Below are 24,998 nucleotides of genomic sequence, written 5' to 3'. Positions count from 1 at the left end.
CTTTGAAATTTGACATTTGAGAAACATGGATGAATGTCTAATTCTGACGTGTGAATGTGAGAGCTTGTAGGGATATCATCTGTTCAAAACGAACTTTGACAAGGCCTAGGGCAGTTTCTCCAAATTAACATGGCCATGTGTTGAGCGTTGTTAAATGCAATAACCTTCTGCACCTGCCTCAGTTTCAGACGCACTTTTCCTCTTGCTCCTCATCAGGAACATACCCGCTGGCAGATGCTCCATGTTATGCTCCATAGAGAGGAACCCAAGGCTGCCCTGCTCCAATCAGAGAACACCAGGCAAACTGATGAGGATTCTTTAAAATGGAACGTGAGGTTGAGCCCAAATCTACCATTTACTAGCGGGAGCCAAGGTCCAACATCTAGCCCATCTGGCATCTTTCTGAGAAACAGTCACAGTGTTAGATTAAAACAAAACCCAGAGTAGTTTGCCCGAATCCCATTGACGGGGCGTTCACAGGGCATTGTCAGGTTGGCCACACTTGATAAGGTGCAAGACAGAATTCTTCTTGAACACAAATCTCTTGTATACCCTAAAGGGAATGCTCAATGTCAGGTTAGAATCAACCATACCAACATGTTTTTGTACCAATTAAAATATCAAATAATGTTTTGTGAGGATTATTGGGGCAAATCCACGAATGATTGCATGCATGTGTATGCACACTTTGAGGCATGGACTCTCCAACCTAACCCCGAAGGGGATGAATTTACTCTGTGATTGCCCTATAGTTTTTTATTTCTATATATTTCTTTATTTTCTATCCAGCTGGTGTCTTGCCTAAGTCAAAAGATTTGGCTGACCAGAGTGCACATTTGCCCATCATTCCTAAAATATTGGCCTACCCAGTGCGATAGTAATGTACTGTCCTGGATCATTTCCAGAACTCAATCAGTCTAGTGGATAAAATCACAAATCCTGTCAGAATGCTGAGAACTCAGGGATTTCGCCACCATATTCGCACATCTACTGTAGCCTACTATGAACCCGTTGATGCTCTCTGTCCTCATGGACAAGTGTTTCATTCATGTAGTTGACTGGTTCGTTGATTCACACCTATAGGCTACTTTCCCCCAGTTCGCTTGAGGTAATTATGATATTTTTCTGTGGGATGCGATTGCGACTCGAGCAAGAGCATCACCACCACGCAGAAGAGCACGAGCAGGGGCAAGAAGGCGGGCTTTCGAAAGCGTCAGAAGAGAATAAAGTAGTCGACCTAAATTATTTTCTGTAGCGTAATTATCCCACTACTCCCTGAGGGTGGTGCAGTAGTCAGAAGAAATTAATGAAGGAGGACGAATTAAATTGTGTGAGGTCTCAAGGCATATGTTTTAAAGTCTCGTAAAACATGATAAATCAACCAGCAACCGAACGAAAAGCTTAGGCGAGAAGGAACCCGAACGTTTGGAGTTGTGCGTAAGATATGGAAATGTTTTACTATCAACGTTTTATTGAAGTCATTAGCTGGTGAGTTTTCGTTCACTGTATACAATTTTCAGTGTACATTTTAAATTGTGTAACCATAACCCTAATTGATTTTGCAATTGTGTTTTTATATCAGACATAGTTCATAAACTAGGTTACTGATTTACCAATCTGCAATGTAGGCTACTTGTCAATAATATGAACTAAGCACCTGTGGGCAACAATATTTTCTACATATTGTGAATTACATCATACTTGTTTGTTTCTTGAAACTCAAGCAGGGCAGTAGTCCAGGAGCGGACTTGTGTTGTCGCCCTTTGGCGTCGATTGATTTATGGGTCAGCCTAATTCAGACCCCATGTAATAGTTTTATGGTCAACGTGGGCTTCTGGACTGAGACCAGCTCAAACGAGTTCTTGACATGGCTTTCGACTTTAATCCCACAATAAGTGCCAAAATGGTGACTGTGATTTCCATTTTATTCCTTCGACTCAACATTTGAACAGGTCCACAACCTAATATGGAAGGAACAAAAACACAAACAGAATATAAATAAATATACAAAAATACAGTACCTGGGTTGGCTAGGCTATATTGTCAAAGAAGCAAAGGCTAGACTACTTGATTTATCTTCAGATGTAAGTGTATGCACGATGCTAAGTTTTTCAGGTGGTGACCATTTTTTTTAAACATTTAAAGCAATCCTGATTGAGCATGGTAAATGTTCTTATCATTTAGAATAAGTTGGATGAGCTAATCATATAAATATCCATTAAAACGTATAATTAGATAACTAGACGTTTATGATATATTTTCAATTTCATAATTGATTTTCATCTGCAGCCTGATAAACTAAAATGAACATTTCAATTATAATTCATCAAGGGAGTGAGAAAAATACAATAATGTTATCCAGCCTGTAGAAGAAAAAATAATGTTTTTTTCCCCCCCAGCCAGAGAGAAGGCGGATATCACAATAATGAAGTGCGACTGGCAAAGCTGAGTGCCAAAGAGTACGTTTTGGTGACTGGCCAAATAGGCACTTTACTCAGGAGGTGCTTTATGCACAGGAAGTATTTCAGTGTCCTTGTTAGTGGACTGATTTATCCTGACTTTTAATTATTAACAAGACATGATCTGGGTCAAGCAAGAAAGTATTTTTCATCAGTGCCTTCTTTGTTTTGCTTGGTCATCGTTACCTAAGTGTAAAGCCAATATTTCGAATGTACTTGTTCTTCATTTCAAAGTTCTGTGAGGCAGGGCTGCTTATACAGTCCCAACAATCCAGGAATGAGAATATATTTTGATGGGTTGCTCAACTGCAGCTTTTAGTTTCATCTGCAGCCCTTAATAGTAGGCTTAGCTAAAAGCATTGGGGCAAGGTCACGCGGTAACGGAGTCACACTCCCACTATATCTTTTAAGATGTGTCATGGAGCCATATGGGAGTCATTAAATGCATACAATTAAGATGTATTATTTCGTTGCTGGGCAGCTGTGACTCCATCAAGCACTAATCATTATTTTGCGTTAAAGATATATTTGAACAATTACTTGTTAGTATTGCACTAACTAGTACGGCACTATAAATACATATATATTTATAAATATAATCGTTAAAGATTCAATACGTAACATTTTGTGCGACCTGACCAAATTCACATAGAAATGTGGGTTATAGATCTATCATTCTCATTGAAAGGAAGTCTAAGAAGCGGTAGATCTGTTCTATGTGGGTTATTTCTATGTTTCCCATTCATTAAGTTTAGTTATTGCGTCTTTTACTTTCGGTTTTGTTTACCAGCTTCAAACAGCTGAAAACACAATATTTTTGCTTACTGAAAATATATTTCACAGAGGTTTAGATGGTACAATAATTCTCTATACATTGCTTCTTTTGTCACATAAACTAAAATGATTTGAATTTGAACAACCAGGAAATGGCAGAACGATTTCTGCATATAGCACCTTTAAGATTTGGCCCCAATTATAAAAAAATATATGCCCATTTTTATAGTGGGAGTGTGACCCCTCAACCGCATGGCCTTGCCCTTTGAACCTGGAAGAATGCACCACAGATCCCTGCACACTTTCATCCATTCTGCTCCAATTTGACTCTTATAGTCCAGGGGATTAACATCAAGGCAATTCCACAGTAAAATAATGGTAGTGAGACGACAATTTAATAGTATGCCAAACAAAAAACATTGATTTCAAAGTTAAACAAACCATACAACTCTATGCACAAGGACTACTTTTTTTTCCACAGAACATTTTACAAAAATACATTTACTCGAAGAACAGTGCAGATGTAAAGTTTGGTAACAGAATGACAGTGAAATCTCCATCATTTATGTTACCACGTTGTCCAAAAACGACTCTGAATTAAGATTCAAAGATGTCTGCAGAAATAATGGGGTGTCAGCTATGATATGCTGTATATACAAAAGTATGTGGACAGCCCTTAAAATTTGTTGGATTTGGCTATTTCAGCCACACCCGTTGCTGACAGGTGTATAACATCGAGCACACAGCCATGCAATCTCCATAGACAAACATTGACAGTAGAATGGCCTTACTGAAGAGCTCAGTGACTTTCAACGTGGCACCGTCATAGGATGCCACCTTTACAGCAAATCAGTTTGTAAAATTTCTGCCCTGCTAGAGCTACCCCGGTCAACTGTAAGTTCTTGTTTTGGGAAATAGAAACGTCTAGGAGCAACAACGGTTCAGCCACAAAGTGGTAGGCCACACAAGCTCTAAGAACGGGACCGCCAAGTGCTGAAGCTCGTAGCGAGTAAAAATCGCCTGTCCTCAGTTGCAACACCCACTACCGAGTTCCAAACTGCCTCTGAAAGCAACGTTAGCACAATAACTGTTTGTCGGAAGCTTCATGAAATGGGTTTCTATGGGTGAGCAGCTGCACACAAGTTTAAGATCACCATGCGCAATGCCAAGCGTTGCCTAGAGTGGTGTAAAGCTCACCGCCATTGGACTCTGGAGCAGTGGAAAGACGTTCTCTGGAGTGATGAATCACACTTCACCATCTGCCAGTCCGACGGATGAATCTGGGTTTGGCGGATGCCAGGAGGACACTACCTGCCCCAATGCATAGTTCCAACTGTAAAGTTTGGTGGAGGAGGAATAATGGACTGGGGCTGTTTTTTATGTTTTGGGCTAGGCCCCTTAGTACTAGTGAAGGGAAATCTTAACGCTACAGCATTACATTCTAGATGCTTCTGTGCTTCCAACTTTGTGGCAACAGTTTGGAGAAGGCCCTTTCCTGTTTCAGCATGACAATGCCCCTGTGCACAAAGCGAGGTCCATACAGAAATGGTTTGTCGAGATCGGTTTTGAAGAACTTGACTGGCCTGCACAGAGCCGTGACCATTCAGTTGTGGCTGAATGTAAGCATGTCCCCGAAGCATCTAGTGGAAAGCCTTCCCAGAAGAGTGGAGGCTGTTATAGCAGCAAAGGGGGGACCAACTCCATATTAATGCCCATGATTTTGGAAAGAGATGTTCGACGAGCAGGTGTCCACATACTTTTGGTCATGTAGTGTATGACACCTTGAGTTTGAAAAAATATATATTTTGGTTATTGAACTACAGTGAAGTGGATTAACACATGGTAACAGAATGATGGTAACAGAATGACATCATGGGTCCCTGATCTGTACTATAGACGGGTTAGCAGACGTCACAAAAACAATGCAAACGCTTTAATGGGGCAGAAGGCAGTGTGTTGTTGTGATTCTGGATGGCCAGATGGCTTGCAATAATGATAAGAAACTGCCATGTGGGGATTTGTTTCAGCTAGTTTTATGTTGTTCTTGATAGCATGTCTTGTTTTGAGGTGTGTTGACTGATTTCATGTCAATGTTAATATGTCAAAAATGGGCTAGCTAGCTAACCAACATCTGTAATGATGTATTTGAAGGACAAGTTTTCATTCTGCAAATGTATTTGTTTTCAATAAACATTGGAGATGAAATATATACTGAACAAAAATATAAACACAACATGCAACAATTTCAAAGAATTTAAGGAAATCAGTCAATTGAAATAAATTCATTAGGCCCTAATCTATGGATTTCACATGACTGGGAATACAGATATGCATCTGTTGGTCACAGATACCTTAAAAAAAGATAGGGGTGTGGATCAGAAAACCAGTCAGTATCTGGTGTGACCACCATTTGCCTCATGCAGCGCAACATCTCCTTCACATAGAGTTGATCAGGTTGTTGATTGTGACCTGTTGTTCCACTCCTCTTCAATGGCTGTGCGAAGTTGCTGGCTATTGGCGGAAACTGGAACACGCTGTTGTAAATGTCGATCCAGAGCATCCCAAACATGCTCAATGGGTGACATGTCTGCTGAGTATGCAGGCCATGGAAGAACTGGGACATTTTCAGCTTCCAGGAATTGTGTACAGATCCTTGCGACATGGGACAGTACGTTATCATGTTGAAACATGAGGTGATGGCTGCGGATGAATGGCATGACAATTGGCCTCAGGATTGAAACCGCCATTAATAAAAATGCAATCATTTTCATTGTCCGTAGCTTATGCCTGCCCATACCATAACCCCACCGCCACCATGGGGCACACTATTCACAACATTGACATCAGCAACTGCTCGCCCACACGACGCCATACACGTGGTCTACGGTTGTCAGGCTGGTTGGACGTACTTCCAAATTCTCAAAAATTATGTTGGAGGCGGCTTTTGGTAGAGAAATGAACATTCAATTCTCTGGCAACAGCTTTGGTGGACATTCCTGCAGTCAGCATGCCAATTGCTCGCTCCCTCAAAACCTGAGACATCTGTGACATTGTTTTGTGTGACAAAAACGCACATTTTAAAGTGGCCTTTTATTGTCCTCAGCACAATGTGCACCTGTGCTGTGGACAATGCTGTATAATTAGCTTCTTGATTTGCCACACCGGTCAGGTGGATGGATTATGTTGGCAAAGGAGAAACTCTCACTAGCAGGGATGTAAACAAATTTGTGCACAAAATTTCAGAGAAATAAGATTTTGTGCGTATGAAACATTTCTGGGATCTTTTATTTCAAATCAAATTTTATTTGTCACATGCGCCGAATACAACAGGTGTAGTAGACCTTACCGTGAAATGCTTACTTACAAGTCCTTAACCAACAATGCTGTGACAAGAAATAAAGTTAATAAAATATTTACTAAATAAACAAAAGTTTTAAAAAATCTAATCGATCGAAAAGTAGCATAAGAAATTTACATAACAATAACAAGGCTATATACAAGGAATGTGCAGGGGTACAGGTCAGTCGAGGTAATTTGTAAAGTGACTATGCATAGATAATAAACAGCGAGTAGCAGCAGTGTAAAAACAATGTCAGCTCATGAAACATGGGACCAACACTTTACACGTTGCATTGATATTTTTGTTCAGTGTAGTTTACATGCTGTCAACGATCTAAGTCAACTCTCATCTGTTTTGTCCCTTAGTTGTGCACGCACCAGTTTTGATGCTAAACAACCAACAATTCTATACAGAAATGCATAATTATGAATGTCATTCTCTTCAGGATGATGTATCCTGAATAGGTACACAAAGGTAGAACATTTTTATTATTCTACACACTGACTATTATTTGAATGAGCTCCGCTGCCAAGCATGCCACTCATTGACTACAGCTCAGCTTTCAACACCATAGTGCCCACGAAGCTCATCACTAAGCTAAGGACCCTGGGACTAAAAACCTCCCTCTGCAAATGGATCCTGGACTTCCTGACGGGCCGCCCCCAGGTGGTAAATGTAGGCAACAACACGTCTGCCACGCTGATCCTCAACACTGGGGCCCCTCAGGGGTGTGTACTTAGTCCCCTCCTCTGTTCACCCACGACTGCGTGGCCAAACACGACTCCAACACCATCATTAAGTTTGCTGACGTCACAACAGTGGTAGGCCTGATCACCGACAACGATGAGACAGCCTATAGGGAGGAGGTCAGAGACCTGGCAGTGTGGTGCCAGGACAACAACCTCTCCATCAATGTGAGCAAGACAAAGGAGCTGATCATGGACTACAGGAAAAGGCGGGCTGAACAGGCCCCCATTAACATCGATGGGACTGTTGTGGAGCGGGTCGAGAGTTTCAAGTTCCTTGGTGTGCACATCACCAACGAACTATCATGGTCCAAACACACCAAGACAGTCGTAAAGGCACAACAACACCTTTTCCCCCTCAGATTTGGCATGGGTCCCCGGATCAAAGTTCTACAGCTGCACCATCAAGAGCATCCTGACACGTTGCATCACCGTCTGGTATGGCAACTGCTAGGCATCTGACCGTAAGGCGCTACAGAGGGTAGTGCATACGGCCCATTACTTCACTGGGGCCAAGCTTCCTGCCATCCAGGACCTCTATAATAGGCGGTGTCAGAGGAACGGCCCAAAAATTGTCATAGACTATTTTCTCTGCTACCACACAGCAAGCTGTACCGAAGCGCTAAGTCTAGTACCAAAAGGCTCCTTAACAGCTTCTACCCCCAAGCCATAAGACAGCTGAACAATTAATCAAATGGCCACCGGACTATTTATATTGACACCCCCTCCCCCCTCCATTTGTTTTGTACACTGCTGCTACTCGCTGTTTATTATCTATGCATAGTCACTTCACTCCTACAACGACCTACCTGTACCCCCCGTACATTGACTCGGTACCGGTACCCCCTTTATATAGCCTCGTTATTGTTATTTTATTGTGTTACTTTTTATAATTTTTTTTGCTTTAGTTTATTTGGTAAATATTTTCTTAACTCTTCTTGAACTGCACTGTTCACCTCTTAAGGATCAGACCCTTTTTTTCAGTTTTCGCCTAAAATGACATACCCAAATCTAACTGCCTGTAGCTCAAGTATTGAAGCAAGGATATGCATATTCTTGATACCATTTGAAAGGAAACACTTTGAAGTTTGTGGAAATGTGAAAGGAATGTAGGAGAATATAACACATTAGATCTGATAAAAGAAAATACAAAGCAAAAAACAACAATTTTTTTGTACCATCTTTGAAATGCAAGAGAAAGGCCATGATGTATTATTCCAGCCCAGGCGCAATTTAGATTTTGACCACTAGATGGCAGCAGTGTATGTGCAAGGTTTTAGACTGATCCAATAAACCATTGCGTTTCTGTTCAAAATGTTGTATCAAGACTGCCCAAATGTGCCTAATAGGTTTGTTAATAACTTTTAAAGTTCCTAACTGTGCACTCGCCTCAAACAATATCATGGTATTCTTTCACTGTAATAGCTACTGTAAATTGGACAGTGCAGTTAGATTAACAAGAATTTAAGCTTTTTGCTAATATTAGATATGTCTATGTCCTGGGAAATTTTCTTGTTACTTACAACCTCATGCTAATCGCATTAGCCTACGTTAGCTCAACCGTCCCGTGGGGGACCCACCGATCCTGAAGAAGTTTTAAGGGCTTGTAAGTAAGCATTTCACAGTAAGGTCTACACTTGTTGTATTCAGCGCATGTGACAAATAAAGTTTGATTTGATTCCAAATTTGTCTGTGTGTGTGATTTCAGTGCTATCGATAAACAACTCCTGCATTCTCGCCAGCCAGTGCATCCATATGACCCTCAAATATTTGGGGCCTTCCCATCTAGCACATTGGGTTCCTTGGAAGTTGTGGGAACTACTGTTTTTGGTTTCACATTGGTTGCTAGAATGAAGCCATGCATTTCCTGACCGGTAAAACGTAATGTTTTTTTTTTACTTTCTGCGAACAGCAGTGAACATTTCGGGCCTCCCTGTAACCCAAAAATGTATTTTAGGTTACAGGGAGGTTCTGAGAATGTTTTACTCTGGTACCCTGTAAGCTTTCATGGGAGGGTTAACTAAAGCTATGTGAATGGAGATTATAGTTAATTTGGAGGTTCTTGAATAACTTCTTTAAAACTTTCACTGAATTTTTCAATAAGACTTTTAATAAACTGCTATCTTGGGTTACTTTTTTTAACTCCAAGCACAGATAGAACACATTGAGCCTATAATCTTCTGTTATTTTTCCATGGAATTAGTCCACTGCGCCACCAGGATGGAGGTAGCATGACATGTTTTTTTACGCAAACAAAACTGTTCATTTTAGTCTATTCAAACAGACTCCATTTCAAAGGAAACAAGCACTCCAAGATGCACTCATTAAGATCTGGACAATAAACGGGCATGGCCAATACACCTGAACACACTTAACAAGATAGAGGATAGAGAGAATTTTGTTGATGCTGAGAACGGAATGTATATGTTTTTAAATAACATTCTCTAACGTTACTAACGTTTTCTTGTGGTTTTTATGGAAAGAACAATTTGAGAACATTCACAATGGACAACCACACTCTCATCAAGCTCTAAGAAACATTTTGTTCTCAGAACATTATGTGCTAGCTGGGCTTATACCCACAATACATCACTATGAACCAGACCAAATCTGTACCAATCATAGATGTCACAAGTTTAGACATCACAGTGCGGCACACGACATTAGAGTAAAGTACAGTATAGTTCAGTACATTTCAGTACAGTACAATAGAGTCAATTATATTGTACTCTACTCTAGTGTGCTCTACTGTACTAACCTCTACTGTACATTACTGTATTGCACTGACCTCTACCTTTCTGTACTGTACTATACTGTGATGGGCTGTACTGTACTGTACTGTGCTGTCCAAACTTGTGAAACAGACATCTATGATTGGTTCAGATTTGGACTGACCAAATTTCAACTACTTTTCAACATCCATGGACGTCCGGTGTCAGTCAGTGCTCAGTTGGTGGGGGGGTTAGTTACACTAAATGGAAAGAGAGGGGGCACATGGGTAGGTGTCAGTAAGAGGTGGGTTATCCAGACTGTTTTCAAACTCTTGCTTTGACCACTACGTGACAGAAAGAAAACAGTTATGAGCTGAACATAACATTATGCCAGTGGAAGGGAGGACAGGAGCAGCTGACCCAACTGTGGTTTCTGACTACTATGAATTCCCATTGTAGCCATTCAGTTGCAGTCAGTCTGTTACAGATTTTTTGGTTATTCTTTTTTCCCCGATTTGGTAACAGAATAATCACTTAATATATCATGAACCAAATTGCTATCAGTAAAAACACAAACTAACTGGTTGGTCTACCTTTACTTGTTACTTCTGTGAACTTTCATAACCCTCCCTCTTCATGAGGGAGCGACATTTGAAAATATCTTAAAGATGTGTGGGTTTTTGGTAACAGATTCCAAGACACTAGACAATATTTCTTAAACTTACAGAAGGCAAATTGTTTTTTTAAAAATGTATTTCTAATACCTTTTAAGACTTTTTCTGCTAGATGTTTTCTAAGACCCCTTTTCCATCTGTTTGACCAGAAATCAAGCCTTAGCTTATTCCTAATTTCTAGGATGGAAAATGGTTGACAATGTCCCCCCCCCCCCCCCCCCGAAAAATAGACTATCATAGCTTTCATTTCACACCAAATGTGATGTGCTCCTATGAACTTCACATGTTAATGCTCAGGGCTTTTTACATGGAACTAACCATCACTAGTATTGGAGAGTTGGTTTAAAAATCTGTTTATGGAGGATAATGTATTCTGTTCACACCAACTCTGCCCTGGGTTGACCGTTTCAAAGGATTGTTTCTGTCGTTCTCTTTTTTTATGCCATCTCAGTAGCCTCAAACAAGACCCATTTGGAAGGATTGTGCATAAACATTATGCATACATAATTAAAGTCACAATATGAATATTTAAATGGCAATACACTTGGGCTCATGTCAAACCAACAAATTACTTATTTTCATCATTGCAGTGGTTATGAGAGACAGTGCTAAAGGACTAGGACTAATGTTTACGCATGTTTTCATTCCACCTTTTAATTTGATTATGTTCAACTAAATTCCGTAGTGTTTCTGCATATCAGAGGACTTATTAAACTAATCAATGATGTAAACACAACATCACAGCATTATAATAAAACCTCATTGTTAATTTGCCAACCAATCTATTTGAGCAAAATGAAGCATGGTTGAAACAAAAACCTGCATACTTACTCTGAGATCACAAGGAAATGGACTCTGTGTCTCTGGAGCCTTTATTTGATGATGTATTCTTTCAGACTCAACCGCGGTTATCACATTTATTGGATGAGAGAACAACCCCAGTATGTGCTGTACCGAGAGAGTACAGCATGTGCGTTTTATTACCATGCCACATGATTTGACCCACACTATAGCTTTAGCACCACCATAGCAGGTTACCTTTATTGGAATCAAGTTAGGATTGTGGATGGCTCTGATCAGATTAACAAGCAGCCCGGTAAGTGTGCCAAAGGGAAAAAGCTCCACCTGTCCAGTTGTGTGTGGAGGATTATGTAGTGTAGTTGCTTTTCTGTGAAAAACGCAACCCGCAACAAACTGTTGTGGCTCTCTTTCAAGAGGTTGATCTCTTTGTCCTCTCAAAGCTGTTTTGGAATAGTGAAAGCAGAGAGGGTATGCTGAAAATGGAAGGACTTTCTAATGAAAGTGTAGCCTAAAGGAGACCTTGTAACAGAGGCCCAATGTAATCCACGAATGGTATAATTGGCCGCTGTTATTTATTCTTGGTATATTCTTGGTTTATTCTTTATTCTTGGTATATTCCCCATAGGCAGAACGTTTCCTGACCGCTGAAGTCCACCTTCAGAAGAATCAAGCACCTTTTGATGAAGCGTGCTTGTTTACCATCCATCTCCTCCTGTCAGACATTGTTCTTTCTCTCATTGTACCTCGATGGATTCAATCCGTCAATGCTATTAACTAAAACGACCTCATTTGGCATGTCACATCTGTGCTACACTGAAACCAATTAACTTTTCTAATTTATTTGTGCTATTATTAATTTAGCAGACAGTGCACTTTGTGCGAGCAGTGACTTAACTGACTGCCTTGATAAAGAATTATAATATAGTGCACCCTGCAACACGACAGAACAGTGTCTCTGGAACCAGATTTATTTAAGTGGGCTGTCACAGTGACCCACTTCTGCCTCTGCCTGTGAGACAGAGTGAGAGTGTAAATACAAACATATTCAGAGCACATACACATCCGTGTATACACACACACACACACAAAATGCATAATGCCTAACCCTAAGCATACTGACGCATAAACACACATTCCACCATACAATGACCAAAAACTCCCCCAAACCCACAGGCATTTAAGTTGCAAATACACACAAAAAGCATTTGTATAAAACACATTTAATCCATATGAAACAAATGCAATTGCAAATGTGGGCACAGTGTCACACAGTTAATATAATCATATTTGTCACAGTTGCAAGCTTACAGCCAGACAAACATACTCTTCTTTATTGCTTCCCTACATGCTTACTGTAATGCAAATACACAATCTATCTAACGTAGGTCTACACACACACACACACACACACACACCGCAATATTATTGAGGTATTCGTTGTCTTTACAAAATGTTTTAAAGTGATTGAATCAGAAATGGCTCGCTTGACTTGAGGTTGTTTACGAACCCTTTCTCCTTTTCCTGGCAGACCCAATGGAAAAAGAATCTGGCATTCTGAAGAGCACTGCTATTCTCTCCCCCTCAGCCTAGCAGCTGTTCTGCTCACAAACCTTTTAATACATGCTTGTAGAACTCCGGTGCATATCACAGGGGCTGGTACACTGTGGCAGGTGCCAGGAGCAATAAACAATGTCTTTCTAGCATATAAAAACATACAGATATACACACAGAGACACTTTCAACAGAGTGTAACACACACCCTGGCCCCCATGTCCGTGCTGTTGTTTCATTTCAGCCATTAATTGGTCTAAGAATCAGTGGCGGTTCTAGACCATTTCAACTGGGGGGGGGGGGGGCAAGCTGGGGCCAGTTACATTAGACGTTATTGTTGTCATATCGTTTTCTTCACTGCATCGCAGGCATTAGCAGGCAAAAGACCATGTTCATTATCATCATCGTTGCCACAGTCTAATAATGGATGTAAAAAAAAGAATGATAGCAAAAATTAGTTATGTAAAAATTATTTCATGCTCCACATTTAGGGGCCCACAAGGGGGTCCAAAATTGTTGTCACAGGGGCGGCACTGCCCCCCCCCCGAACCGCTAGTGCTAGGAATAGCACTTAGGCAAGTGTCAAAGTGTAGCCTGGCTTACACTGTGCATTCTCTTTCTAACCCCATGGCGATTTAGAGAGTGACCAATGTGGGGAGGGGAGGAAAAGTCTGCCAGGGTGTCTGTTTTGAGGACAGACTTCAATACAATGAATGAACATAAGACTGTTCTCGTGGCCCATCCAAAGCGGCCCCCAGCTAGACATCATGCACCGGTTAAATTGGGTCTTTTTGCCTATAATCTGCCTATAAAGTGTTCCTGCCAGTACTGATTGGGAAAAATATGTCTTGAGGTAGGAAAGACCAAAGGCTTTGGGAAATACTAGGCAGGCTGCAGAGCAGATATCCCTTAAAAACAATGAATCACATAAAAAACAGATCAAACTTAGTTTGGGGTTGTTGTTTTGCTCCGTTTCTGCTGCGTGTCATGTCAAAATGAGAAGGAGGCTCATGAGCCACAGTGCTGAGTGTGTTGGTTACCTAAAGTGATTCCATGGAGTCAGTAATGGGGATTCTGTAGCTAGGCACGCACTTCAAGGTCACTGTTTTGACACTCAGAATGTTCTGACATCTGTCCACAGTTTGATGTAACACGATGACAGCTGAGCGGACTTGATGAGTTTTGTGTGATGATGGGGGAGAGCTGAGTGGGAAAGTCAAAATGTTTGAAAGAATTAAGCAACAGTGGGGACCAACCCAAACACCAAACATGGTTTCTGGATCTGCCATGGGATTGTCTGAGTGGATGTTACATCAGGTTGGCTTTGATATTGTTTGCATTTGGCGTTGTGGTTGTCTGTTAGATAAGAGCTGGCCGCTGCACAGGTTTGGACGGCTGGGTTTTTGTGTTATGCAAAAGGTTTACGGTAGCATCATATCGGCCAATCAGGCATTTTGCCATCAACTCTCCAGCTGAAAACAAAACAAACCCAATACCCTTACCACCCAGGACAGACTTCATTCAGCAGCTTCCTCAACAACAACTATTTCAATCGGAACAATAGTTGAAATTGAATACTATTTTTACCTGTTAGAATGTACTTAGCATAAATACAGAGGAATATGATACCGTGTGACTGTGGAATCTAGATTCCTGACCCTGTCTAATTTTACAGACGGGGTCAGGTCTCTTTGTGACCCCTAGGTCACGACCATCGACTGCAATCTAACTTCATGGTGTATGCATGGACATACAGTACCAGTCAAAAGTTTGGACTCATTCAAGGGTTTTTCTTTATTTATACTATTTACTACATTGTAGAATAATAGTGAAGACATCAAAACTATGAAATAACACATATGGAATCATGTAGTAACCAAAAACAAATCAAAATATATTATGTATTTTAGATTCTTCAAAGTAGACACCCTTTGCCTTGATGACAGCTTTGCACACTCTTGGCATTCTCTCAACCAGCTTCACCTGGAATGCTTTTCCAACAGTCTTGAAGGAGTTCCCACATATGCTGAGCACTTGATGCCTGCTTTTCCTTCATTCTGCAGTCCAACTCATCCCAAACCATCTCAATTGGGTTGAGGTTGGGTGATTGTGGAGGCCAGGTCATCTGATGCACTGCTCAATCACTCGCCTTCTTGGTCAAATAGCCCTTACACAGCCTGGAGGTGTGTTGGGTCATTGTCCTGTTGAAAAACAAATGATAGTCCCACTAAGAGCAAACCAGATGGGATGGCGTATCACTGCAGAATGCTGTGGTAGCCATGCTGGTTAAGTGTGCCTTGAAATCTAAATAAATCACAGACAATGTCACCAGCAAAGCAACCCCACACCATCACACCTCCTCCATGCTTCATGGTGGGAACCACACATGCAGAGATCATCCATTCACCTACTCTTTGTCTCACAAAGACACAGCAGATTTTTTTTGTTTAGATCAAGATGGGGCACAGTCATGGGCGTATGTTTCATTACCGTACCAATCCCTTTTAGCCTGCAGCTTAGACTATATAAGGTGCAGAGTAAAAGTGGAAAAGGATGTATTATGTGGTAATCAATTAGTAATCAATTAGTGGTTGGAACCAAAAATCTCAAATTTGGACTCAGACCAAAGGACAGATTTCCACCGGTCTAATGTCCATTACTCGTGTTTCTTGGCCCAAGCAAGTCTCTTCATCTTATTGGTGTCCTTTTTATTAGTGGTTTCTTTGCAGCAATTCAACCATGAAGGCCTGATTCACGCAGTCTCCTTTGAACAGTTGATGTTGGGATGTGTTTGTTACTTGAACTCTGTGAAGCATTTATTTGGGCTTCAATTTCTGAGGCTGGTAACTCTAATGATCTTATCCTCTGCAGCAGAGGTAACTCTGGGTCTTCCTTTCCTGTGGCGGTCCTTATGAGAGCCAGTTTCATCATAGCGCTTGATGGTTTTTGCAACTGCACTTGAAGAAATGTTCTGCATTGACTGACCATGTCCTCAAGTAATGATGGACTGTCGTTTCTCTTTGCTTATTTGAGCTGTTCTTGCCATAATATGGACTTGGTCTTTTACCAAATAGGGCTTTCTTCTGTATTCCACCCCTACCCTGTCACAACATAACTGATTGGCTCAAACACATTAAAAAGGAAAGAAATTCCACAAATGACCTTTTAACAAGGCACACTTGTTAAATTACATGCATTCTAGGTAGCAACCTCATGACGCTGGTTGAGAGAATGCCAAGAGTGTGCAAAGCTGTCATCAAGGCATAGGGTGGCTACTTTGAATTATCTCAAATATAAAATATATTTTGATTTGTTCATCACTTTTTTGCTTACCACATGATTCCATATGTGTTATTTCAAAGTTTTGATGTCTTCACTATTATTTAACGAGTACTTTTGGGTGTCAGGGAAAATGTATGGAGTAAAAAGTACAATATTTTCTTAAGGAATGTAGTGAAGTAAAAGTATAAGTAGTCAAAAATATAAAAAGTAAAGTACAGATACCCCCAAAAACTACTTAAGTAGCACCTTAAAGTATTTTTACTTAAGTCCTTTACACCACTGCTTTTAATGTTTTCGATTTTGATTTTGCCCTTTGGTGTTTATGAGGGCTACTGTAGATCTACATGTAGTTGCAGTTACGACTAATGTTTTTGGCATTTGTGTCGGTATAAGAGTTAGTGCTTTAGTCGTCATCAGGATTAAAACTTTTTAAAAGCATTCCCAAAATCTGATTTGCACCGTAGTTGAATCACAGATGTTGCTTAAATGTATGTCATATTCTATTGTATATATTTGTACTTAAAAGGATAGTTTGAGATTTTGTCAATTAAGCCTTTTTTTCTACTTACCCAGAGTCAAATAAATAAATTGATGTGTCTGTGTGCAGTTTAAAGGAAGTCAAGGGTAGTTTCTGGAGTTATTGCTTACTTGTGTTAGTGCAATGACTGGAAGTCTACAGTAGCTGCTAGCATTGTATTCATGAGTTCATCTGACTCTGGGTAAATAGAAGAAAGGGCTTAGTTACCAAAATCTTGAACTATCCCTTTTAATACAGTGAAGTGGAAAATGTTCCCTAATTTCTTGTCCTGCTTAATTAATTGAAAACGAGGCTGCACAGTACGACAAAACCTTTTTGTTTCTTGGGGTATGTATGATGTGCCTCTATGGGAATGTTGACTATTCCCTACTCGACCTTCTCAACTTGGTCCTGTATAGCTTACGTGTGCACATCTGCCATCACATGTCACTGGCCCTTCCCCAGATAGCCTGCCTAATCCAGATGTCTGGCCAGGGGGCACAGCTCCCATCCGAACTGGCCTTCATCAGGGTTTTTAGAATCAGTGAGCATAGGTTTGGATGCACTAATGAGGATTTTTTTGTGCAGATCAAGATGGGGCACAGTCATGGGCGTATGTTTCATTACCGTACCACTACCTTTTAGCCTGCAGCTTAGACTGAGGATATAAGGTGCAGAGTACAAGTGGTAAAGGATGTATTATTTGGTAATCAATTAGTAGAGATGCTATCTGTATTAAACAGAGATGTAGGTCGATAGTAACTATGGAATCTGCTCTAAATCGTACCCTAATTATGCTCCGATGTTAATAATAATTTTTAATACATTTTTTATTGTCTTGATTCCACTCTCAAATTCACCACTTTGCTAGGTTTATCTCAAAATGTTGGAAACTCATGCTTTGTCCATAAATATAGCATTTGCAATCCATGATTTACAAATGCTACAAAGAATCCTTGCTTTTGTATTTTTGGGAGGGGGAAGATTCATTCCTGTCTCTTTTGTCTCTCTAGGTCATTTGCAAGGACATGTTTTTTACAGAACATCATCTCTTATAGAAGACTTAACTCAAGTCTGATCCCAACTTGACCACCACTGGTTATGAAAACCTGCATCCTCATAGTAAATCGGTAAGTTCCTTAACAAATACTAAAATATATTCATACCTTTGTTTTCATTTGTTATAGCATTGCGAGTAAGCATGACTGCTCTTTAGCTATCGGTTCATACCTTGTGTCCTTTTTGTTTCCCTTTTTAGGCAGGAGGCAAGATGTTTGTGGAGTCTGTTGTCCGATGGGGGGCATTTAGCATCTTGCTCCAGTGTGGATTATTGGGTGTGTCAGCAGGGGACTTCCCCTGGCCTTGCCCTGCCAGGTGTGTGTGTCGGCTTGAGACTTTAGAAGCGAACTGCTCTGACAAACAGCTGACTTCTGTGTCTCAGGGCTTCGCTAGTGGCACCCAGCGCATTAACTTATCTCGTAACAAGCTGAAGACGCTGGGTCGTCGCCAGTTCTTTGGCATGACCCAGCTAGAGGATCTGGACATTAGTGACAATGTCATCGCCATGATTGATGTGGAGGCTTTCCAGGGCCTGCAGAACCTCAAGACCCTGTGCATTAGGGGCAACCGCCTCAAGATCATCTCTGTGGGGGTCTTCTCCGGACTGCCCAGCCTGCGCTTCCTGGACCTGAGTGAGAACGAGATCCTGGTCTTTCTGGACTACACCTTCCGTGAGTTGGTGAGCCTGCACCAGCTGGAGGCTGGGGAGAATGACCTGGTGTTCATCTCCCAGCGGGCCTTTACCGGCCTGCAGAACCTGCAGGAGCTCAATCTGGACCGCAGCAACCTGACCTCCATCCCCACCGAGGCACTGTCCCAGCTCCAGAGCCTGACTCGGCTGCGCATGTTCCGCCTCACCATTTCGGCACTGCCCAACAATGCCTTCCGCCGCCTGCATCGACTGCGGAGCCTCATCATCTCCCACTGGCCCTTGCTGGACACCCTGGCCAGCAACAGCCTGATTGGCCTCAACCTCACCTCGCTGGTCATCAGCAGCTGCAACCTCAGTGCTGTCCCATACCAGGTGCTGCGCCACCTGGTCTACCTTGGCTACCTGGACCTGTCCTACAACCCCATCACAGCCATCCAGGGTAACCTGCTGGGGGACCTGTTGCGGCTGCAGGAACTGCACCTAGCTGGGGGCAACCTGCTCCGCATCGAGCCAGGGGCCTTCAGGGGGCTGGCTTACTTCCGTCTGCTCAACGTGACATCCAACCAGCTCAGCACGCTGGAGGAGAGTGCCTTCCACTCGGTGGGGAATCTGCAGGTCCTGCGGCTAGATGGGAACCCCCTGGCCTGCGACTGCCGACTGCTCTGGGTGGTCCGCCGGCGACAGCGCCTAAACTTTGACGGCCGCCAACCCACCTGCTCCACCCCGGACATGGTGCGAGAGCGGGAATTCCGGGACTTCTCGGAGAAAGAGCTCCCGAGACTGTTCACCTGTCGGCAGGCCCGCATTGTAGACCGCAGGTCCCAGGAGGTCAGGGTGGAGGAGGGCACTACGGTGCTCTTCTCCTGCAAGGCGGACGGTGACCCAATGCCCTCCTTTACCTGGTTGTCAGCCCAGCGGATTCCGCTCTCCACTACAGGGCGCATCAGGGTGTTGTCCAATGGGACTCTAGAGGTACGCTATGCCCAGGTTCAGGACAGCGGCACATACCGGTGCACAGCGGGCAACGCAGCTGGCAACGACAGCCTGTACGTCAGCCTCTATGTGAAGGGTTTCCCACGTAACCGCACCATGCCCTTTTTCACCGACGAAGGCTGGATAGAGTCCTCACACGCCCCTACTGCCAACTCCTCTGCCCAGGTGGCCAACCAGTACCCGTTTGATGCCAAGACACTGATCATCGCCACCACTATGGGCTTCCTGTCCTTCTTCAGCTCAGTGGCTATCTGCTTCGTCTTCATGTTCTTCTGGAGCCAGAGCAAGGGGCAAATCAAACACACAGCCACCATCGACTATGTGCCCCGTACCTCAATGGGAGTAGGAGGAGGAGGAGGGGGTGGAGGTGACGCTGGCAAGTTCACCATGAAGCTTATCTAAAGTTATGTGGGAGAGGACTTGGGACACATTGACTGTGTCACTCCCTGAGGGTGAAGGCTCTACAGGGTCACAGTGACACGGTCTGCCTTCAGAAAGCTAGATCCTCAGTGCACCCTTAACATACGGAAATTATACATATCTGATAACATATCATCCTAAATATCTTGGAGAAGAAAATAATGAACAGTGGTTGTCTAGAAGCCGGTTTATTTAAATTCTGTTGTCAATTTTTTTTAAATGGTGTCATTTACTTTATTCAAGTCTTTATTCAACATTACAATTACAGTGCTACAAATCGAACATGATGATATGAAATATTATACATGTTCATGTGTATAAGGAATGCTCTTAAAGTGTCAAGGTTAATTTCACTCATATCAGGTGTGCTTGGTGGATCTGATATACAGATATATAGCAAGTGTGGATATCATGTGTCAATTTGCCAATACAGGTCAAGCAAGAATTGCCCTCTGACCTGAGGATAACTACTTATGCTTATCCACAGAGGATCCATTCAGAGACTGCATACTCACCATTTGCTTAAGACTCTATGAAACTATAATAATATGCAAACACATGACTGTAGTTATAATAGATGTATAGAATACTTTACTAGGCTATATTCAAATACGGTAGATAAATCAGTTTCACTGTACAGTAACATTTCATGGCTCACTTTTTGACTAGCCTCTCGTTTACGAAAATTCATGTTGTTTTGGCGACAGGAGTATTATTTAGTTATCAGAATATGACGGTGTCCAGCGGGTGATGAAATTCTAATCTGTACATGAGAATGTATCCAATTCCATGTCATATTATAAACAATCTTTTAAGCTTTAAATCCTATTTCCATTTTCTTTTTTATAACAAAGTAAGATAGTTCGCACACATCAAATAGAGAATTCAAGATTATTTTTTGCAAGTCATTTTCTTTTTATATCAGTGGAATTTCATACTGTATAATTTGGTAAGATATTGCAATCAGCAACAATGCTTCAATGATAATATAACTGTATAACATTCATGTAACCTCACACTGTTTATTTTTCCTGAATGTTTATCGATCACTGGGTATTGAAAATATGTGCCTGAGTAATCTCACTCGCCATTAAAGAAATAATGATGAACTGTAATGGCGAACAGTACCTTGTGAAATTCGATGTTAAATGTAGGTCATGGACATTTCCATGCTCTAGGTTACTTTATGGCTATATCTAGTCCTGTGGATTAGTGCCACTCTTCTTTCATGTTCACTTGTTGTGTAGGTACACACAAACCAAAATTCCAAAACAATGTAAATGATGTACACATCTATAGTTAAGTCTGTTGTTTTGCTATCTTATTTGTAAAATATAATCTTTTTGCATTTTCAAATGATTAAAAACCTCTTTAACCTGCCTTATTGCCTTGGATTGATTCAGCAATATCCCATAGCCTTTTATGAAATGACAAAAAAACTATTCAGTCTGCTACAACATACAAATCTCAGTGGTTCTGAGTTGGGCTCTATTTTAAATGACTATACAGTACATTGTTAAATAATTGCTATGAGAGAGACATCCTTCCATGTATAAGACACAGTACATTAATAATCTCAATGTTTTGACTCAGTTGTCAGACCATTTCAATCGATTAGAGCAGAGAAAATAAACAGATTTGTTTCATCGCCTCAGCGCAAATGCAGATGGTTATTTGATAGAGCTGTGTTTGTTTGTTACCCTTCCTTGTTAGTCTTAATTTTCTGACGGGAAAGGGGGAAATAGTAAATTAGGGTTTTGCTGTATATTGTCTCATTAGTTCAGTTGAAGGTGACAGGATGAAGGTCAACCTCAGGAGATCCACGATCCACTGACAATTTCCCATCCAGACGGATATGAAGCCCACCAGCTCTAAGTGGATTCTGTGGAAAGCAAATAATTTTCTCTCTCTTGCCCTTGCCCAGAATAATCTAGAAAAAATGATAATCACGTGCATGAGCAGAGATTTAAACCCTTTTGGATTACCTCTGCATGTCTCAATCTGTTATATAGGTCTGTCTGGTGGCTGCTAACCCAAGGCCTGGCCTGTCATATTATCTGTTTTAATGCAACTATTTCCTCTCATGGAATGGAATCCAAAGATTTTACTGTAGCGTCATAAGCCAATGCTCCCTATGGGAAGCAAATCCAAGGGCATTATTTATTTACTTGTGCTATCATGTGCAATGTTCACTGATATTAAAGACAGCGAGGACAGGAAATCATTATTTTTTGTAGGTATAAATCTATTTAGGTTTACAACAGGCTGCCAAAGAAAGATATACTCTCAGGTAGGTCTCATGGTTTACAGTACAGGTCTACAGTATTATTGCACCTCTACACAGATGTGCCCACAAGAGAAAGAACATGTCAGGTGTGTCAGTTCTAACATGGCTAACACCTTTAATGAACCCACAGTGCGGTTTTTCTTTACCTATAATTGATTGAATTGGGGCCCTTGTGTCTGAATTCCAGGTGATAAAATAACCATGATGCTTTGTGTTCCCCTTATCTGGCCTGATGCTGGCCACTGAGTGGTGCTAAAACACCATGGTTAAAGATTCTCAGGTCTCATCCATTACACTTACCAAACATGTTTTATTTTGTATTAATTATACAAAGGTGCTGGGTCACCGTTTCTTGGGAAATCATTTTGTGGAACTCCTACTGATTGGATTTTATAAGAAGGGAAATAAAATGTAGTTATAGGTGACAATGACTAATTAATCTAGGCGATGGGTATGGGTATTCTAGGCGATGGGTATGGCATATGCTGCAGATACAGTAGCCTATATCTAAAATAACAGATGCCAAATGATCTCTGTATTATGTAAATATCGTATTTTGCTAAAATAATCTAAATATCTATTACTCCGGAGTTGCTGTGAGCACTCTTCTTAGTGTCTCAGATGGTAGCCACCATGGCATACACTGACACTACCATTAAGATTGTAGATAAATGGTAAATGTAGCCTACATTTTTTCCAGTTTGGATGATTGTTTTATGCTATAGATACTGCTGTTAATATCTGAAAATTGCATCCCAAAAAAAACTGCTCACATTCTGGACATAACTTTGTAAGGACTGTGTTTGTGTAAATAGTTTCTGAAAAAAAGTGTGGCCAGCTCAAATGCTGATTGTTGCTTCATAAGAAACTGGCCGTTCTAAATAAGCATTCTAAATGAGCGTTCTAATCACACGCGTGTGATCGTACTCTTCAGGAACCACTGTAGAATGATCACACCTGTGTGATGGTACGTGTGAAAATGTAGGCTACATTTGTCCTAGCGCTGAGGAAAGATCAACGCAACACAAGCGGTCATATTTTCTAACTCTCGGCTGACATAAACTACAATATGAATTAGCTAATAGCAATTACTATGTATAATTAATCACATCACGGGTGAGCTCAACATAGATCGAAATAATTGAGTAAAACACTTTCTAAAAATCGAAAGTAATCTGACAATGATTAGTTTCAGCACGCAGCCATGCTTTTTTTCCTCACAGAAATCTAAGATAATAAGAGAAGACAAAATGAGTTTGGTCTGTTTATAGTATGCATGTTGAAGGGGTGTTTCGTCTACCATCATTCGATTCTCACCATTCACTTCCTGAAGTTCTCAAAAAAATGAGTGTACCCTTACTCACCTCATTTTGTTATAGCATCTTTGGTCTGATTACGTGAAACCCAGAATGCATTGTATGTCAACAAACATGGCTCCACACATAGCTGAAATTAGCTTAGCTCATCATAATCAGTACAACATTCAAAAAAGTATTTTATACACATATTTTGTGCCTATTACAATCTATGCAAGAATCGGAATGCCTGATTTATCACAGGTAATATTTTCTGACAGTGATTTATTGATACAAATGGCGCATGCAGGCAGTCAACCACGTAACCTCTCAATCCCACTCTGAGCCATTCAGTGTTGTTGTTTTATGTATGTAGCTAGTGAGCTAAGCTGTAGCATTAGCAATGTCTTTCAAAAGGAGACAACTCACAAATGCGGAAATTCTGGAGATTTAAAAAAATTCTGACAATGAGTCTGAAAGTCAGGAATCAGATTCTGACAGTGAGAGTGAGGAGCTGCCCCCCAGCCATTGAGAACCCTGAATCTGAGGACCCCTTGTCCACTGACAAAGTCCTAGTTCTCTTTGAAGATGCTGGGGTGATGGAGACAGACCGACTGTGGATGAAGTACATGTAAAGGGTGCGTGCTGGTGGCAGGGATGTCAGGCGCAGGAGAGTGAACTTGGTATAAACGTAGCAGTTTAATAAATGCTAAAAAACTCTGAAAACCAATATGTACAAAAATAATATAAAAGGGTACAAAACCCGTCACACACCAGAACATGACTTGAAGAAAACATACAACAAACAATCACCGACAAAGACATGAGGGGAAACAGAGGGTTAAATACACAACATGTAATTGATGCGATTGAAACCAGGTGTGAAGTAAGACAAGACAAAACCAATGGAAAATGAAAAATGGATCAGCGATGGCTAGAAAGCCAGTGACGTCGACTGCCGAACACCGCCCGAACAAGGAGAGGGACTAACTTCGGCGGAAGTCGGGACAGTACCCCCCCGACGTGCAGCTCCAGCAATGCGTCGACACGAAGTCGGGGACGACCCGGAGGGCGAAGCGCACGGCGATCCGGATGGAAACGGTGGAACTCTTGCAGCATAGAAGGATCCAACACGTCCTCCACCGGAACCCAGCATCTCTCCTCCGGACCATACCCCTCCCAGTCCACGAGGTACTGAAGGCCCCTCGCCCGACGTCTCGAATCCAGTATGGAACGAACGGAGTACGCCGGGGCCCCCTCGATCTCCAGAGGGGGCGGAGGAACCTCCCGCACCTCAGATTTCTGGAGCGAGCCAGCCACCACTGGCCTGAGGAGAGACACATGGAATGAGGGGTTAATGCAGTAATCGGGGGGAAGCTGTAACCTAACAAACCTCGTTCACTCTCCTCAGGACTTTGAATGGCCCCACAAACCGCG

At 41.7% G+C, this 24,998-nt stretch overlaps 1 protein-coding gene across 1 annotated transcript; it reads left to right on the top strand.

Moving 5' to 3' along the window:
- Positions 1-1,044: 1,044 nt before the first annotated feature.
- On the top strand, positions 1,045-21,359 carry LOC115178881 (leucine-rich repeat and immunoglobulin-like domain-containing nogo receptor-interacting protein 1). The gene is made up of 3 exons (XM_029740273.1): positions 1,045-1,488; positions 17,869-17,985; positions 18,114-21,359. Exon 3 carries the CDS (start codon positions 18,126-18,128, stop codon positions 19,959-19,961), a length of 1,836 nt encoding a protein of 611 aa, XP_029596133.1. The 5' UTR covers positions 1,045-1,488; positions 17,869-17,985; positions 18,114-18,125; the 3' UTR covers positions 19,962-21,359.
- Positions 21,360-24,998: the final 3,639 nt, after the last annotated feature.

This window comes from Salmo trutta, chromosome 3 (genome assembly GCF_901001165.1).
Source record: "Salmo trutta chromosome 3, fSalTru1.1, whole genome shotgun sequence".
Classification (NCBI taxonomy): Eukaryota; Metazoa; Chordata; class Actinopteri; order Salmoniformes; family Salmonidae; genus Salmo; species Salmo trutta.
This window is presented reverse-complemented; position numbering and strand designations above follow the sequence as displayed.

Excerpts from the sequence above, each read along its gene's own strand:
- LOC115178881 (XM_029740273.1), top strand. The coding sequence starts at position 18,126 with ATGTTTGTGGAGTCTGTTGTCCGATGGGGGGCATTTAGCATCTTGCTC.